This window comes from Sceloporus occidentalis, unplaced genomic scaffold, assembly GCF_023333645.1.
Source record: "Sceloporus occidentalis isolate IW3139 unplaced genomic scaffold, rSceOcc1.0.p SCAF_1, whole genome shotgun sequence".
Taxonomy (NCBI): Eukaryota; Metazoa; Chordata; class Lepidosauria; order Squamata; family Phrynosomatidae; genus Sceloporus; species Sceloporus occidentalis.
This window is the reverse complement of record NW_028316981.1, coordinates 5,154,077-5,171,509: the sequence shown is the minus strand read 5'-3', so window position 1 is coordinate 5,171,509 and position 17,433 is coordinate 5,154,077. Positions and strand designations below refer to the sequence as shown.

At 45.2% G+C, this 17,433-nt stretch overlaps 1 protein-coding gene across 1 annotated transcript in view; it reads right to left on the bottom strand.

Moving 5' to 3' along the window:
• The window catches only part of LOC149320459 (major histocompatibility complex class I-related protein 1-like), a 34,764-nt gene extending 17,996 nt beyond the window's left edge, over nucleotides 1–16,768 (bottom strand). The window contains exons 1-4 of the mRNA XM_089499780.1: nucleotides 16,684–16,768; nucleotides 4,629–4,895; nucleotides 3,612–3,887; nucleotides 1,043–1,330 (exon numbers count right to left, since the gene is read on the bottom strand). Of these exons, the coding sequence (XP_089355906.1) occupies nucleotides 1,043–1,330; nucleotides 3,612–3,887; nucleotides 4,629–4,895; nucleotides 16,684–16,768 (916 nt within the window). The remainder of the gene's footprint in view (nucleotides 1–1,042; nucleotides 1,331–3,611; nucleotides 3,888–4,628; nucleotides 4,896–16,683) is intronic.
• Nucleotides 16,769–17,433: the final 665 nt, after the last annotated feature.

The following is a 17,433-nucleotide window of genomic DNA, read 5'->3' as shown; positions in this document are numbered from 1 at the left end:
ACCACAGACAAGTTGATAACTTTCAAGTGGAGATACTGGGGACTGAATCAGGTATTTTCCAGGTGAAAAGGGGACCTGACAGTCTGCTACAGCTCCCTTGCTAATGGCCCTGATTCAGTGGTGTTCCCTCACCTTCTCCACCTAGGGTTACCATCATTAGAGAAACCTCGGAGGCCTTGGTGGGTTTGTGAGGCAAAAAATAAATTCCTTAAATAAATAAATAATTTTATGTTTAACCAATTTTCAATGGCATTCTACAAACAGATTTGTTTCATAATATACAGTAAGGCCTCCGTATCTACAGATTTTTTATCCACAGATTCAACCATCTATGGCTTGAAAATATTCCAAAAAGATATAAATTCCAAAAAACAAACCTTGAAATTGACATTTTATATAAGGGACAGCATTCAGATGAAAAAGTTGGGGTACTTATCAAATTTGCAGATGACAGCAAATTAGGAGAAATAGCTAATATTTCAGAGGACAGGATCAAAATTCAAAATGACCTTAATAGATTGGAAAGCTGGGTCAAAGCTAACAAACTGAATTTCAACAAGGTACTGCACTTAGGGCACAAAAATGAAATGCATAAATATAGGATGGGCAATGAGATGAGACTATGGCTGAATGAGACTATGTGTGAAGGGGATCTAGGAGTCCTAGTAGACCACAAGTTGAACTATGAATCAACAGTGTGATGCGGCAGCTAAAAAGGCCAATGCGATTCTAGGCTGCATCAATAGAAGTATAGTGTCTAGATCAAGGGAAGTAATAGTGTCACTCTATTCTGCCTTGGTCAGGTATCACCTATGTCCAGTTTTGGGCACCACATTTCAAAAAGGATGTTGAGAAACTAGAGCGTGTCCAGAGGAGGGCAACTAAAATGGTGAAGGGTCTGGAAACTATGCCCTATGAGAAGAGATCACTATGATGATACTGCAGGCAACAGTTTTTCCTTCCATCCTGGCAAGACTTTTCTTTCTAGAATCCTCCCCCGCTGACCAAGGACCCATTCCTTATGCCCCCTCCAGCTTCTCACCGCCAGGCTCTTTGAAGGCCAAGACCAGAGGCTCTGGCAGGCTGGCATGATCCATGTGGCACCGGTAGAGATCCCTCTCCTTGGGATCAATCTCAATGCTGAGCCAAGTATGATACGTCCCATCAGAGTTGGGAGCGATGTTCCTGCGGAAGGTCTCATGTTCTAGGATCTCTTCTCCTTTTCTCCAGGTGGTTTCAATCTCTTTGGGGTAGAAGCCATGCGCCTGGCAGATGAGGACTTCATAGCCACCCCCAACTGCTCGGCGTGTGACCTTCCCCACAGGAGGCTCTGTAAAGAAAAAAGTAAAGTCAGTATCAAGATGTATCTCAGAGCCTTCTGAAGAGCAGCAGAAGGAAGGGCCTCTTCTGCTGAAGTCGTCTAGTCCTGCCCTTTCTCCTGAAACTGGACAAGCCACACCTTTAGTGTATGTATTCAAGTGAACCCTGTCCCAAAGCAGAAGATTCTCCTAGGTTCCTTTTGAAGACAGACATTGATGAGGTTAGGGCAGGGGGGAACAACTACACAGGAACCAGAGCCTCATTTGGCTTCCCAACCCCACCATGAGCAGCACCCACAGTTCATGTGCTAAAATCAGCCACAGATCAGCCAAAACAATTACCAGACATGGTGCAGTCACTTCCTGTCATTATTTTGGCTAACATGTGGTTTCTAAAGAGTATTTTCAAAGGGGGGAAGGGTTTTTTTTTTTTAGTCTCTCAGCATGGTGGCATGGGAGTTAATACCCTCATTGAATTAATGCTGTAATCACAAGACATTGTGTATCTGAACCAAACCACTCTGTTGTTTTGTTACTGTTTTCGTTGTTATTACTGTAGTTTTCCCAGAAGCATGAGTGTGTATATTACTATGCCATGTTGGATCTCTGGCTACAGAATTACAAAGCTGAGTTGTTACTGTAAATAACTCATCCAAATCCTAATGAATTCTAACACATTTTCTTAAAATCTAATTCAGTGCTTCTCAGGATCTCTGACATGAGGAACCGGTAACTCTCCTCAGACCTTGTCACAGTCTGGTGGCCAATGACTCTCAGACTGGCACTAATCCATGGACCACCTTTCTGAGCAGCAAGAATCTAACAGCCTTGACAGACCGGCGATAAATACTGGCCTCAAGGTAGAGTAGAGGTGTGGCATCCACATGCTGCACAGCCCAATTCTGCCGTGATGTTGCCATCATGCTGGATGCCCAACGGCATGGCAGGTGGTGTCACAGTACTCCTTTGGCATGGCTCTGATTGGACGCTGAAAGGGGCAGCCGTGTCTGTTCAGCTCCTAAGTCACCTAAGCCACTGAATTGAAACACCAACTCCATCCCTTTGCTCTCTCTGACTCTAACTCCCATCTCAGTTGGACTAATTTTAACTTACATTTCTAACTAGCTAACTGTTCTACACATCAGCTTTTTGAAAAATCCCATTCAAAGGCTCAACCACTCCCTCCAACATCCTGTATCTCACCCCCCACAAAAACAGATCACTTAGCTTATTACATATCCTATACAGCAATAGCAATATTAGCAAGTACATTTTTTTACCACTTATCAGAGCACTTAAGCACTCCCCAAGCATTTTACAAAGTGTAAGCTAATTGCCCCGAACAAGCTGGGTACTCATTTTAGCAACTTATGGAAAAATGCCAGGCTGAGTCAATCCTGGAGCCCTGGGATCAAACTCATAACCTTGTGGCTGTGAATGGTTGCAGTACGGGCATTTAACCCCTGCATCACCAGGGCCTCCTTGATCATACTTGACTTTAATTTCTCTAATAAATACAGCTCCTTTAAAAAAAAACAGGTGTGGAAAACCACTGGCCATCCTTCCCCACCTCATCTTTAGGTGAAATCCCTGCCTGAAAGAGATGCTCAGAGCTTTGAGTGGAATACAAAGAGACTCAATTCATGATTGCCCCAGATCCAAATGATGGTCATAAATGTCATGTGGGTTCAGAATAGTTATGTCTCCAAAGCAAAGGAAATGGAACTGCAGTTCTTTGGGGTCTGAGTTTTATTTCATTCTCTGAGGAACCTTAAAACTAATTTTAGCAAACCAAGGAAACCAGAATGGTTTAAGAAAAACTGAACAGACCACTGAGAAAAGAGTGAACTCATTTCTTCTTGAGAATTGTAGCATCCCTCTCTGGTCTCTGCTGAGATGTAGTTGCTCTCAGGTAGAATTTAATTAACTATTCCTGGGCTGGAGTTTAACATTGTTGTTGGTTGTTGTGTACCTTCAAATCATTTCCACCTTATGACAAGCCTAAGGCAAATGTATCATGGGGTTTTCTTGGCAAGATTTGTTCAGAAGATGTTTGCCTTTGCCTTCCTCTGAGGCTGAGAGAGTGTGACTTGCCCAGTGATTTTTCATGCTCAGGTGGAAATTCAAACCCTGGTCTCCTGAATCCTAGTCCAACTACTACACCACGCTCAGGTTCCAGAGCTTTTCCTTAGAATGGATGATATATTAGATATGTCTGGTTGAGGGGGAAAGCAATGAAATGTTATGAGGGGGAGTGGGTCTCTCCCTGCATCACCCACCCACACTACTCACCTGACCTCAGCAGTGTCTCCTTCCCATTGTCCAAGTTTTTCTTCAGCCACTCAATGCAGGTCTCCTCCAGGTAGGCCTTTGTGAAATCAGCAATGAGAGGGTTAGCATCCCACCTCCTCTTAAGAATTTGGGATTGCACATCAGCTGCCACCCAGGTGAGGGTCTCCTTGTCCAGACTGATGAAGTCTCTCCCATCATAGGCATACTGGTAATATCCTCCTTTGCTCCTATCTCCTCTCAGCTCACAGCCATACATCACCTGCAAGGTGTGAAGCCCTGAAAAAGAAGTACCCATGAGAATTGGGGGTCCCTTAAACAAACATGGAGAGTAGCCCCACCCTCCCTCCCACCTATCCCATTGGATTCTGTCTCAGGAGAAAAGCAGGAGATCAGTTTTACATATATCCTAGGCTAGAGCCCATTGGGAGGCTCTGTTCTCACAATGGTAGCAGCAGAGAAATTCCAGCAGAGGTCAAACACAGCATGGGCAGGATTATCTGCCAAGGCAACAGAAAACTCCACAAGAACCATCCATATCTATAAACTTTCTTGGACAGTGTTTTAATCATCCCCTGCCCCTCAGCAGTGGTTCCAACAATTCAGAGAGTCCCAGGGAGTACTAAAGCCCTTTGTGTGACAACAGAAATCTAGAAGGTTCCTCCACATCCAGTTCACCACCACCACATCTAGCACAGAACAGTAGGTTGATTGTGGCCAGCAGCATCAGTGGAGTCAGTGACTGCTTGAAACAGATCCCTAACCATCATGGAGGACACAAAGTTATGAGCCACTCAAGTCTCAACAGATCAAGATCAGCATGGAGACTGAAATCCCCCCAGGACAGCAAGCCAGGGGGATTCCAGTGCCACCACCAAGACTAGCTCAGCCAGAAAGACAGTTGAGCAACAGAGTAAATGGGAAACCAGTTAATTCCCTGTTCTGTCCTGGCCACACACCTTCCAATAGATAAAGATAAATATGTAGGATTATGCTATGATCCTCTCAGCTTTCATTCACCTTCGCTCTGGTTGTAGTGATGCATTAAGGTTGTCAGGTGTTCTCTGACTTCTTCTTCTTTGAACTGCATTATTTGGGTCTCTGTGTTCCAGAACTGTGCATCTGCCTTCTCCATCCAGGGTGCTTGTGCCGAGGACCTCCTGTAGTTGCTGTCATACCGACAAATAACCTGGTTGTCCAAATATCCAACAGCAATAAACTGAGGCAATCCCTCACCAGGCTCTGACACAGATGTACAGAAATAGCGCAGGGAGTGTGAGAAGGAGCCTGGAAAAGACATACAGGGTTTTAGACTTGGGGCCCCAAAACTGACCAAGCTAAATCTTGCCCCAGCCCACCCCATGTCAACTGCACCCCCAGAAGTCCAAGATGTGAGTCAGTGCTTAGGAGTGAAGGGCTGGGAGGGATCTATCCATTCACAAAAGATATCTGAAAGAGGGAAAGTGGGAGAAATAGTCTCTGCCCAAAGAGAATTTCAGACACATGGTGGAGCAGGAAAGTGAACATACAGGGATATTATAGTTTTCTGTGCGTTTTTTGGGCTATGTGGCCATGTTCTGGAAGAGTTTCTTTCTGGTGTTTCACCAGCATCTCTGGCTGGCATCTTCAGAGAATGCTTGCCTGGAAAGGATTGGGTATATATATTGTGTGACCTGGAAAGGCAGGTGTGATTTGCATATGTATTGTTCTGTTGCTAATGGCAGGCTTCAGGGTAGGAGGGTCTGCAAAAGTGGATTAGTGTCACACAATATATATATACCCAACTCCTTTCCAGGCAAGCATTCTCTGAAGATGCCAGTCACAGATGCTGGTGAAACATCAGGAAAAAATTCTGCTAGAAGATGGCCACATAAAACAAAAAACTATGGATGCCGGCCATGAAAGCCTTCGACTTCACATACAGGGATATTGTTTTTAAAAAAAACTAAACACAATCATGCGGGGTGGATAATTTTTCACTGCGTATCTTCACACAGAAACCTTTCCTACTTTCGTAAGATCACTTTATAACAGAGTTGACACAATACGACTCAGACTGGGCAGCTGGAATGGACGCAATACCTAACAAGTCAAAAATCAAGTTCTCTTGAACTCTTCCCAGGGAGATTGCTATTTGAAAGCACATCTACTAATGCCAAGAGTCCAGAACAGTAGACCTCCAACTCTACTACTCACCTCCATTTTCCTTATTGAAATCTCCCTCTCTCCATTAGCAACTGAGCAAATGAGATGAAAGGAGGAAGAAATTTGTTCATGATAAATAAAAGTGTACTAATGCTAGTGCTGCCTCCTAACTCTGCAGAATGGGGACAATATAATTCTGCTGACTTTTTTCATGCAGGCAGCCAGCTTAGTGTAGGTGGTTTGAGTATTAAGACCAGGACTCCAAGACACCATGGTTTGAATCTCTGCTCAGTCATGGAAACCCATTGGGTGACCTTAGGAAATCACATTCTGACAGCCTTAGAGAAAAGAAATGGAAAACCCCCTCCGAATATATTTTGCCAAGAAAACACTAGGGAGATTTATCATACTAGGGAGTTCCCGAAAAAACCTGGATTTAAACATTTATATTTGAAAAAAACCCACAAAGCGGGAGGTTTATCACACCTAATGACCCCCAAAGTGAAATAACGTGACGTTAAACTGAAAGTAAAGCAGAGAAAAATGGCAGCTTTTTACTTTTGGGAAGCTTTGAAAGTAAAAAGCTGCTGGTTTTTTCTGCTTTACCTTCAGTTTAACTTCACGTTATTTCACTTTAACAGCAACGTTGTCTGATAAACTTCAAGCATTCACAGGTTTTAAAAAATTTAAATCTAGTTTAAATCCCATTTTTCTTCAGCATCTCCCTAGTGTGATAAACTCCTAGGAGAGGGTCACCATAATCATAGAATCATAGAGTTGGAAGGGACCCCATATGCCACTGGATCCGATCCTTTGCTTAAAGCAGGATCACCAGCTAAGTATCCCCAGCAGTGAGCTGTCCACTTCCAACCTCTTTGTTAAGATATCCAGAGGAGGATATCAATTCATTTGAGATGTGGTGCTGGAGAAGAGTTCTGAGTTTATCTTGGATGGTTTAAAAAGACAAACAAATTGGTCCTCAAACAAATCACGCCTCAACTCTCCTTAGAAGTCAAGATTACTAAACTGAGGCTACCTCACGTAACGAGAAAGTATGACTCACTTGAAAAGATGCTAATGCTTCGTAAGTTAGAAGGCAATACAAAGAGAGGAAGAGGACCTTACAAGGTCAATAGACTTAATCAGGGAGGACCTGGCCCTGAGTCTGCAGGACCAGAGCAGAGTTGAAGAGAATAGAGGTCTCATTCATAGGATGTCAGGGTTAGTCAGCTCTGTTCCAAGGACTCAGACAATAGTCTTGGTGAAAGAACCAAAACACTTTATTGCAGACCCAGGACAATAGTGATCAGCAAGCATTTAAGTTGGTACCAAACTTCTCTGCCCACTTGTCACTACATATAGACTGGAACCACCTATGTAACATTTTGACTTCTGCCCGGTATCTTTTATGTAACGATTTGATTTCAGCCCAGTAACTGTACTACAACCTTTTGTTTTCCGCCTGGTAACTATGTAATGTAACTTTTTGATTTCTGCCTGGAAACTGCAGTACTGTATAAACTCCTTCCAATGCCTCATCCTTGACAGGCATTTTCTTTGAAATTGGCACCAAACTTCAAACTCGCATATTGTATATAACACTGCAAACACACAAACACACCACAACTAATACAGACTTTATATATACATTTTCCAGCTTCGTCCATAATGACAGAACCAAACCCAAAAACCTTTTGGGTTCTGACACAGGGTTACCATTGTTTGAGGTCAATCTGAAGGTAGCTAACAACAGTGAGAGACCCCACCACTTCTCTAGGCAATTATTCATTGCCAAACTGCTCTAACTGTCAAAACGTTCCTTCTAATGTTCAATCCAAATCTACCTGTAACTTAAAACCATTAGACCTGGTCCTACCCTCTGGGACAGTAGAGAATAAACCTGCCCCTCCCCTCTTGAGGTGTTTAAAGAAGGAAATCACATCATCCTTCTATCTTCTCTTCACCAGGCTGAACATGCCCAATTCCCTCAACTTTTCCTCATGTATGTTTTCTTCCCTTACTTCCCTCAGCATGGAAACTATCTTCTATTAAATCAGGCCGAAACAGCATATGTAGGCACTGACCTCAAGGCACATAACAACGAAGTTGGGAGTGTGAGGCCTGGTTTGTCCTTTGAAGTCTAGTAGTTTGTACAGTTGGACTTCTGTATCCGCAGGTTTGCCATCTGCAGATCTGAGCATCTGTGGATGGCAAGTCCCATTGTTCCCAGTGGTCACGCGTTCATGCAGCTGTGCTAGCGGGTGGGTGCACATTGCGCTGCCATTAGGCAGAATGGAACTTGGAAGTCCCACATATTTTTGTATCCATGGGGGAGGGGGGTTCTGGAACGGATCTCCCATGGATAGGGAGGTCGGACTGTAGTTTAAGGCCTAGCAGTTTGTAGTGTATGAGGAGCCAGTCTTGTGTAGTGGTCTGAGCCTTGGGATAGGACTTGAGGAAAGAAGGTTCAAATCCCCACTCAGCCATGAAAACCCACTGGGTGATCTTGAGCAAGTCACACTCACTCAACTTTAGAAAAAGACAATGGCAAACCTCTTCTGAGCAAATTTTAACAAGAAAACCCTACATAAGGTCACCATAAGTCACCGTCGAATTTAAGGCATCATCATGGACCATCCAGCCTTGTCTTGTGAGGGGGAGTGAAACCAGACAAAAAGAGTGTAAGAAGTTATTCGTGAGGAACTCTTCTGATATCACAAGATAGATGTCTTTATTTGTGAGGCTCTTTCCACCAACACGTCCCCAAATTTGCATACTGGAACACCTGTTTCCTTAAGCTGTTTTCCTACAGAGCAAGACTCACCTTCCTGCTATTTTGCTGCTTCTGGCTCCCGTTTTGGGATTTCTTCCTGTTGGCCCTCATCTCTCTGATGCGCTTTCTCTCTTCTTCACTTTCAATTATAGTTGGCCCTTCGCTTTCGTGGGGGTTAAATGTGCCCCATGGAAATAGAATACAAATATGTGGGGGAGGTGGGAGGGGTGCGCATGCACTCTCCTTCCCCCCCACCCAGTGATGTAGCCAGCTTCCCTCAGCTAGCTATAGCAGGCAGGAAGGAAGACGACCGTGCAGGTGCAAACCCCTGCCACCTCCCCTGTGCTATGGCCAGCTGAGGGAGGCCAGCTATAGCATGGGGGAAGGTGGGAAAGATGTGGCGCACCCTTCCCAGCTGCTCTCTCCTTCCTGGGCTTCCCCCCAGGAATAAAGCCCCGGAAGGAGGAGGATTACGACTGGTTATCTGATCTCTAGACTTGCCTTACGTCTACGCTTCTGCCTCTGCCCTTTGCTATAACTGACTGACTGTTATTGTGTGACTTTTGGACCGGCCTCTGGACTACTCCTTCATCAACTCCCCTACTGTGCTGTCTTCAGAAGAGGTGAGCTGGACACTCCATCCCACAGCACTCCTAGCCTGGTTCATTACTTGTATATCTTATCTGAAATCATAGAATCATAGAATCATAGAGTTGGAAGAGACCACTAGGGCCATCCAGTCCAACCCCCTGCCATGCAGGAAATCCAAATCAAAGCATCCCTGACAGATGGCCATCCAGCCTCTGTTTAAAGACCTCCAAGGAAGGAGACTCTATCACCCTCCGAGGGAGTGCATTCCATTGTCGAACAGCCCTAACTGTCAGGAAGTTCCTCCTAATGTTCAGGTGGAATCTCTTTTCCTGCAGCTTGCATCCATTGTTCCGGGTCCTGTTCTCTGGAGCAGCAGAAAACAAGCTTGCTCCCTCTTCAATATGACATCCCTTCAAATATTTAAACAGGGCGATCATATCACCTCTTAACCTTCTTTTCTCCAGGCTAAACATCCCCAGCTCCCTAACTCGTTCCTCATAGGGCATGCTTTCCAGACCTTTCACCATTTTTGTCGCCCTCCTTTGGACACGCTCCAGTTTCTCAATGTCCTTTCTTTTTGCCATAAAGATATTTTATTGTCTAATATTTATACATAAAACAAAGGTAATTACAAGCTTAGTAATTTTACCTCTTGCATCTTTTACATTGTAGTCTTCTATTTACTTCTCACAGAGTTAGACAAATCCATTACTTCCTTCTCCCCCTCTCTCCCTTGAGCTTCATGTATTAATTTCTCTGGTTTTTAACGTAACTCGCCGTTTCTTAAACAATACCTCTGGCTGTGTCTACACTTATTATGTTCATATTCCTCACCAGATCATGTCATATTTCATGTCATTATTAACAAAGAGTATATATTATTTATCAAATGTATTTATCCTCATGTATACATATACTCCCTTGTATATATATTTTTACATATATCTTCTCTTATGTACACCTATTCCTCTTTTATTTCTGTACCTCTTCGGTAAACCATCTAGATTTACAGTGTTGAATAAAAGGGTCCCATTCTTTTTCTACCTTTTCTGTGTCTAAGTTCTTTAAGTAGGCTGTAAGTCTGTCCATCTCTTTAGCTTCCATCACTTTCTGTAGCCATACATCTAAATTGGGGGTGAATTGTTCTTTCCAAACTTGACCTATCAGTATTCTGGCTGTTGATATCAAGTATAGTAAGATTCTCCCATATTTTTTCTCTATTTCTGGTGTTGTTTTGTTAATCATATTCAGAAGGTAGGTTTCCGGTCGGAGTTCAAATTTAATATCCCATATTCTCTCTATTGTTATATGAATTTGTTTCCAAAATATTTTCAATTTGGGACATCGCCACCACATGTGAAACCAGGTACCTCGTGCTTTTCGACATTTCCAACACCTATTGGACTTCTTCTTATCCATCTTGGCTAATTTATTAGGTGTTAGATGCCACCTGTTCTCCATCTTCCAATAGTTTTCTTTTAAAGCTTGTGCTAAGGTGAATTTCTTAGTTTTTTCTCTAGCTAATTTCCAGCTATCCAAATCTATAATATTTCCGCAATCTGTGGCCCATTTAATCATAGCTTTAATCACATTCCAATCATGAGACTCATCCCACCAGGTTTCAGTGATGCCTATTATATAATATTTGCTTTGTTGTACTAGGAGTTCGAGTTCATCTTGCTTATTTCCCATGCTCTGTGCATTAGTGTAGAGACATCGCAGACCATGGGTCCTCTTTACTTGCTGCCTGTGCAAGTTTTTTTGCCTCCCACTGTTGGGTCCTTGCACTGTTTGCCTTGTTTCCTCTATGTCAGTTTGACTATTTTCGCCATCCCTTTCGCCTTCCTTAATATTGTCTCCCTTCCCCTCGGAACTCAGTTTAAAGCCCTCCTGATCAAGTTCTTGAGGCTGTTGACAAAAACATTTCTTCCAAATGGCATGAGATGCAACCTGTCCGTTGCAAGAAGTCCCTCCTCATGGAACCGCAGTCCATGATCGAAGAATCCAAATCCTTCTCGGCGGCACCATCTGCGAAGCCAGTTGTTCACATCCTCTATTTTCCTCTCCCTTCCTGGACCATGCCCTTCAACTGGCAGAAGAGACGAGATGACAACCTGTACATCCATTCCTTTCAGCTTCCTACCAAGCGCCTCGTAATCCCTTTTGATGTTCTGAAGGCTGTGTCTTGCAGTATCATTAGTTCCCACGTGGACCAAAAGGAAGAGGTATTTGTCAGTAGGCTTGACCAGTCTTGTCAGCCTCTCTGTCACATCACGGATCTTTGCACCTGGAAGACAACACACCTCTCGAGACATCTTGTCAGGCCTACATATCACTGCTTCTGTACCCCTCAGCAAGGAGTCCCCCACCACGACCACACGCCTCCTCCGAGGCTTAGCAGCGACTGTTCCCTCGGGTGGGACTCTCAGGCTCCCCTGCTCTGTCCCTGAAGTCTGTCCATGCTGCTCTTCTTCATCCTCCTTGATAAGGGAAAGAGCTTCGAATCGATTCTCTAGCTGCAAGCTCCCAGAACAATCCCTTCTTGGCTTACTTCTCTTTGTGACATTCCTCCAGCTGTCTGCCTCCTGTGTATGGCAAGTGACCTCTTCCACCCTAGCATCTTCCTCTCCGTGGTACTCATCCAAGATGGTTAGTTCTATTGTGTCCAGGAAATCCTCTTGTTCCCTAATATGCTGAAGTGTAGCTACTCTTGACTCCAGCTGCTGCACTTTCTCCTCCAAGAGTGCTACCAACTTGCACTTGGTGCATGTGAAGTTCTCCACTTCTGTAGGCAAGAAGAGAAACATCCCACAAGAGTTTCAGGTGACTGCAGCAGATCCCTCGTTGTCCATACTGCAAAGTCTTTAGTAATGTCTATAACAGTCAATCTACTGGGAATACTACTTTAAAGGAATGTCCTGGCTGCTATCTGATACTTAAAGGCAAGGTTCTATTTCAATATCTGATTCTAACCTGATGCCACTTGAGCAGAGTTGTTGAGTTAAAGAAAACTAAAATTCTGGAAGTTGGTATATAAAGCTGGTCTGCTAGCTCCGCCCCCTTGTGACTCACAAATGTGACTCACAGAAGCTCCACCCCTTCAGCACGAGCACACGGTCTCAAGCACACGGTCCCAAAATGGCTGCCAAGCAGCTCCTCTCCTTCTCCTCTCTCTGGCCGGACTGCTCTGGAAGGCTCTGGAAGTTGGTATATAAAGCTAGTCTGCTAGCTCCGCCCCCTTGTGACTCACAAATGTGACTCACAGAAGCTCCACCCCTTCAGCACGAGCACACGGTCTCAAGCACACGGTCCCAAAATGGCTGCCAAGCAGCTCCTCTCCTTCTCCTCTCTCTGGCCGGACTGCTCTGGAAGGCTCTGGAAGTTGGTATATAAAGCTAGTCTGCTAGCTCCGCCCCCTTGTGACTCACAAATGTGACTCACAGAAGCTCCACCCCTTCAGCACGAGCACACGGTCTCAAGCACACGGTCCCAAAATGGCTGCCAAGCAGCTCCTCTCCTTCTCCTCTCTCTGGCCGGACTGCTCTGGAAGGCTCTGGAAGTTGGTATATAAAGCTAGTCTGCTAGCTCCGCCCCCTTGTGACTCACAAATGTGACTCACAGAAGCTCCACCCCTTCAGCACGAGCACACGGTCTCAAGCACACGGTCCCAAAATGGCTGCCAAGCAGCTCCTCTCCTTCTCCTCTCTCTGGCCGGACTGCTCTGGAAGGCTCTGGAAGTTGGTATATAAAGCTAGTCTGCTAGCTCCGCCCCCTTGTGACTCACAAATGTGACTCACAGAAGCTCCACCCCTTCAGCACGAGCACACGGTCTCAAGCACACGGTCCCAAAATGGCTGCCAAGCAGCTCCTCTCCTTCTCCTCTCTCTGGCCGGACTGCTCTGGAAGGCTCTGGAAGTTGGTATATAAAGCTGGTCTGCTAGCTCCGCCCCCTTGTGACTCACAAATGTGACTCACAGAAGCTCCACCCCTTCAGCACGAGCACACGGTCTCAAGCACACGGTCCCAAAATGGCTGCCAAGCAGCTCCTCTCCTTCTCCTCTCTCTGGCCGGACTGCTCTGGAAGGCTCTGGAAGTTGGTATATAAAGCTAGTCTGCTAGCTCCGCCCCCTTGTGACTCACAGATGTGACTCACAGAAGCTCCACCCCTTCAGCACGAGCACACGGTCTCAAGCACATGGTCCCAAAATGGCTGCCAAGCAGCTCCTCTCCTTCTCCTCTCTCTGGCCGGACTGCTCTGGAAGGTTCTGGAAGTTGGTATATAAAGCTAGTCTGCTGGCTCCGCCCCCTTGTGACTCACAGATGTGACTCACAGAAGCTCCACCCCTTCAGCACGAGCACACGGTCTCAAGCACACGGTCCCAAAATGGCTGCCAAGCAGCTCCTCTCCTTCTCCTCTCTCTGGCCGGACTGCTCATGCATCGGAGCAAAAGTGTTTTTAGATTTCAAACCCACACACCCCAGATTTTGGAATATTTGCACACACATAATGAGATATCGTGGAGATGGGACCCAAATCGAAACATGAAATTAAAGTACCTTTTGTATACATCTTATACACATAGCCTGTATACACATAGCCTGATAGAAGTTTTATGCACAATATTTTTAATAATTTTGTAGTATGAAAAAAAACCCTTTGTGTAACTGAACCATCAAAAAGCAAAGGCGTCACTATCTCAGCCACCCACGTGGATGTTTTTGGAGTATTTCGGATTTTGAAATTCCAGATAAGGGAAAGTCAACCTGTTTACAAAACTTTGTTTTCACTTTCTATTCTCTGCAAATCCCTTTTATTTTACAAGAAAGAGCAGCACCTTTGAGACTAACTGAAAGATAGATGTTGGTAGCATGAGCTTACTTCCTCAAATGCATTTGGTGGAGTGGACAGTCCAGGGAGAGACCTGTATAGCTGACCTATAGAGCAATACAGCAGAGAAATGTCCATAGGAATGCGAAACATTGTGGTTGTGGAGATAAAGTGTCAGGTTCAGTTTTACAGTACTATGGTCCTTGGGGGACAAGGCAGGAAGAAGGATTGTTGCCTCAAGCCAAGGTTAGTAGATAACCATATGAATGAGCATTGGGGTGTAGTGTTGGAGAAGATGAGATGAACTGGCTAAGAAAGCGCTCATGAGGCTGGAGGGTTAGCTAGTGTTATTATGGGCTTTATCACACACGGCTTTTAAACAGCATTCCCACAAGAGGCAATGCCAGTCACACAATGCCACTTCCCTCCCATACCTGTCCCCCATCCCCTAGCCATCCCTTTTCACTTGTGTGGGCAACCCGTGAATGGACTGCCAAAAGCGCAATGCCCCAGCTGCGGAAAGCAATTCTGGGGGAAGTCGCATTATTGGCAGCCACTGTCTTCTCCTTCCCAATTTTCTCTTTACGCTCTGCAATTTTTAACTCCCTCCCCTCTTTTTCTCTGTGCAATTGTGAAGCTCCCCACCCTCAACATTTCTTTTTGAAAAATGAAAACATTAAATTGGGGCTGCAGAGCTCCAAAATTCTGCAACAGAAGTTAAAACTACCCCCCCCCCAAAACCCCAAAGACTTACTGAGGGAGAGAGGGAGAGTGGAGTTAAGTGAGAGGATGGGAAGGGAGTGCAATGGGGATAGCAGTCATGCCCTCCCACTTTTATACTGTTAGGAATCTCTCTCCCCCCCACACACCCCAAAAGGCATAAAAATGCTTCACAGCTTGAGGTCAAGGTGGTCAGGCCACTGCCTCACTATCTTATCCCCCTTGCTGGTGTTTTGCTGATTGAGGGCTATGCAGACTGCCCCAAAGAAGCAGCCTCCAGCCACCACTTTTTGAGCAAGATTGGGGCTGCAGCAACCGCATGCTGCGGCCCTAATCTGGCCTTTCCAGGACGCAAAAAGAAGCTGCAAAAAAGTGTCTCCTTTTTGCGCCCTGGAAAGGGCGCCATAGCCGTACGCTGCTCCACACGCTGCTCGGTGTCATGCACCTGAGGCCGGAGTCGGGAAATGCGTCATGTGGACGTGGCACCCAACTCTGCCCCCCAGCCAGCATTTCAGGCAGGTCTGTACAGAGCCTAAGTACAAAGCATTTGGTCAGTATTTGTGTTCATCTTAGTAAAGACCTTCCAAAAAACTCCAAAGGTTTAAGGCAGAAACAGCTAAACAAGTTCCTTCTACCAGTGATCTATTTTTTAAAACAACAACAACAACTTTAAATTAGGTTTTAAAAATATGATTTTAAAAATATGATTAGAAAGAAACAAATGAAAGAGAAAACAAGAAGGGAAAACAGATCCACAGAATCACAGAGTTGGAAGAGGCCACAAGGGCCCTGATCCAGTCCAACCCCCTTCTGTCACGCAGGAACTCTCAATCAAAGCATCCCCGACAGATGGCCATCCAGCCTCTGCTTAAAGACCTCCAAGGAAGGAGACTCCACTCCACTCCGAGGGAGTTTGTTCCACTGTCGAACAGCCCTTACTGTCAGGAAGTTCCTCCTAATGTTGAGCTGGAATCTCTTTTCCTGCGGCTTGGATCCATTGCTCTGTGTCCAAAACAAGCTTGGTCCAGCCTCAGCATGACACCCTTCAATATCACAAGGGATTTATGATCATGAGTTAGTCATATACATTCATGTAAGTTAGTCATATTTCCCCTATGGGGGGGGGACTTAAAATGTCCTTGTATAAAATAGACTTTCATGCGCAGCTAAAGCAGTAAAAACTTTGCATCACTGAACAACAGTTGGTTAATGTTTGTTTTTCCTTCACAGTAAATACTCACGAACAGGGCTAGATGTATTTATTTAGTGGATTCATACCTTCTCTCCCAACTTTGTCAGAAGGAATAACACCAATGAACCACATTAACTGGGGAAGTTTCGCCCGTTTCCCTTATTGGAAAGAGTACTTTGGTTTCGTTTTTAAGGGCTTTATATTTTTAACTTAGTATTTTAAAGAATCTTTGTTGTTTTTATATTCACGTAGTTGTGTTTCTAACGGCTACCTGCCATGATAAAACCAATGTGGTGTTTTAATTCTGTTTTTAATGGTTGTCCTTAAGCATCGATCCACGGGGAAAGGTGGGCAAGACACACAGACACACATTAATATAATATATTATTATACATAACATGCAGACATATGATATAAATATATAATAATAATAATAATAATAATAATAATCATAATAAGTGGTATACAGATATAAGGGCCAACAGTGGTTTGAGTTGGGCTACAGACTCTGTGGACCAGGTTCTGAATCCTGGCTTGGGCACAGAAACCCAGTGGCTGCCTTTGGCCAAAGTCACACTCTCTCAGCCTTCTCAGGGGAAGGCGATGGCAATCTTGCCAAGGAAGCGCCTCAGGGGCCCCATAAACTGAAGGCACACGACAAAACCATTGGACCACCAAAGAAACGGACCCAGTCTCCCCTGCTCAAGCGTGGCCCCGGGTGCGAATCCTGCCCTCCTTCCCAGAGCCCCCAAACCCTCTCTCCTCCTCCTCGCAGGGTGGACCCAGGCCAGACCCATAAGGATAAGAAGCAAAGGACGCCACTCACTCCCAGCCTCTGGAAGGAAAAGGGCCACTGCGAGGAGCGACAGGAAAAGGACAGTCCTTCTCCTGAGGCGCCACACCAGCGCCATCGGCACTCTGTCTGGCAAGGCACCAACTTTCCTTTCTGGTTCGAGACCATCAGAGTGTAAGGGGAGAAAGCTCCCCATTGGCCGAGCAAGAAACCAATCCACCAATAAGGATTAAAGTTTCCGATGGCGTCAGTGGTCACTGGGTAGACCCAACTGGGTAGACTCTGTGTTGGTGCTCTTTCTTCGCCCCCTGCTGGACATTTCCTTCAGAGCAACGCAGGTCAGGTGCTTTCCGAGAAATCATGCAAACTTTGAGCAAAGGCTGAGAAAACAGAAGATCCCTTCCCCCAGAGACACACACACACACACTTGCACACGGCTGCATACTTTTAATGCCAGGCTTACAGATACTAAAAAGCTTATGGTATATTAAAACAGAAGAGCACAGAATCATAGAGCTGGAAGAGACCCCAAAGGCCATCCAGTCCAACCCCATTCTGCCACGCAGGAACTCTCAATCAAAGTATCCCTGACAGATGGCCATCCAGCCTCTGCTTAAAGACCTCCAAGGAAGGAGACTCCATGATTCTCCAAAGGAAAGTCTTCCACTGTCAAACAGCCCTTAATGTCAGGAAGTTCCTCCTCACATTGCGGTGGAATCTCTTTTCCTGTGGCTTGCATCCATTGCTCCATGTCTTATTCTCTGGAGCAGCAGAAAACAAGCT